The sequence below is a fragment of the Octodon degus genome, unplaced genomic scaffold (assembly GCF_000260255.1).
Source record: "Octodon degus isolate 3935 unplaced genomic scaffold, OctDeg1.0 scaffold00014, whole genome shotgun sequence".
Taxonomy (NCBI): domain Eukaryota; kingdom Metazoa; phylum Chordata; class Mammalia; order Rodentia; family Octodontidae; genus Octodon; species Octodon degus.
Genome location: NW_004524590.1, coordinates 5,660,232 through 5,660,720, shown reverse-complemented (window position 1 = coordinate 5,660,720; position 489 = coordinate 5,660,232). Strand labels below are relative to the sequence as shown.

At 51.1% G+C, this 489-nt stretch overlaps 1 protein-coding gene across 1 annotated transcript in view; it reads left to right on the top strand.

Moving 5' to 3' along the window:
* Window positions 1-489, top strand: part of Cntnap5 (contactin associated protein like 5) — a 930,940-nt gene that overhangs the window by 476,947 nt on the left and 453,504 nt on the right. Inside the window, exon 9 of the mRNA XM_004626336.2 lies at window positions 285-434. Coding sequence (XP_004626393.1) covers window positions 285-434 — 150 coding nt within the window. The remainder of the gene's footprint in view (window positions 1-284; window positions 435-489) is intronic.

The window sequence follows — 489 nt, the reverse complement described above, 5'->3', positions numbered from 1 at the left end:
CCTAGCCCTTTTTATGTTTTACATTTTTGATTTTAACCCAAATATATCAGAAATGGTTTAGTCACTTAAAGAAACGAAGAAGGACAAAAAGGAGAATTGAACTAAATAGACGGAAACAGAAGAAGCTGACCCTCCTGAGGCAGCCGGGGGTGGGTTTGTGCCAAGCGAGACAGGAGTCTGATCTGAGAACGGCACCGACCACAGAGGCTGGGAGATCAGCCCCACTTTCCGCAGACCCACGCAATCAGTCATGCCCACGCTTGCCCTTCCTGTTTCTCTTGCAGGCAGCAGCTTGAACGATGGCTTGTGGCACTCGGTTAGCATCAGTGCCAGGAGGCACCGCATCACTCTCACGCTGGATAACGAGGCAGCGTCCCCAGCTCAAGACGCCACCCGGGTGCAGATTTATTCTGGAAGTAACTACTACTTCGGAGGTAAATTCTCCAGCCTTGGAAATTGAAAGTAAAGTTGGGGCTGGGGGCTGGGGGC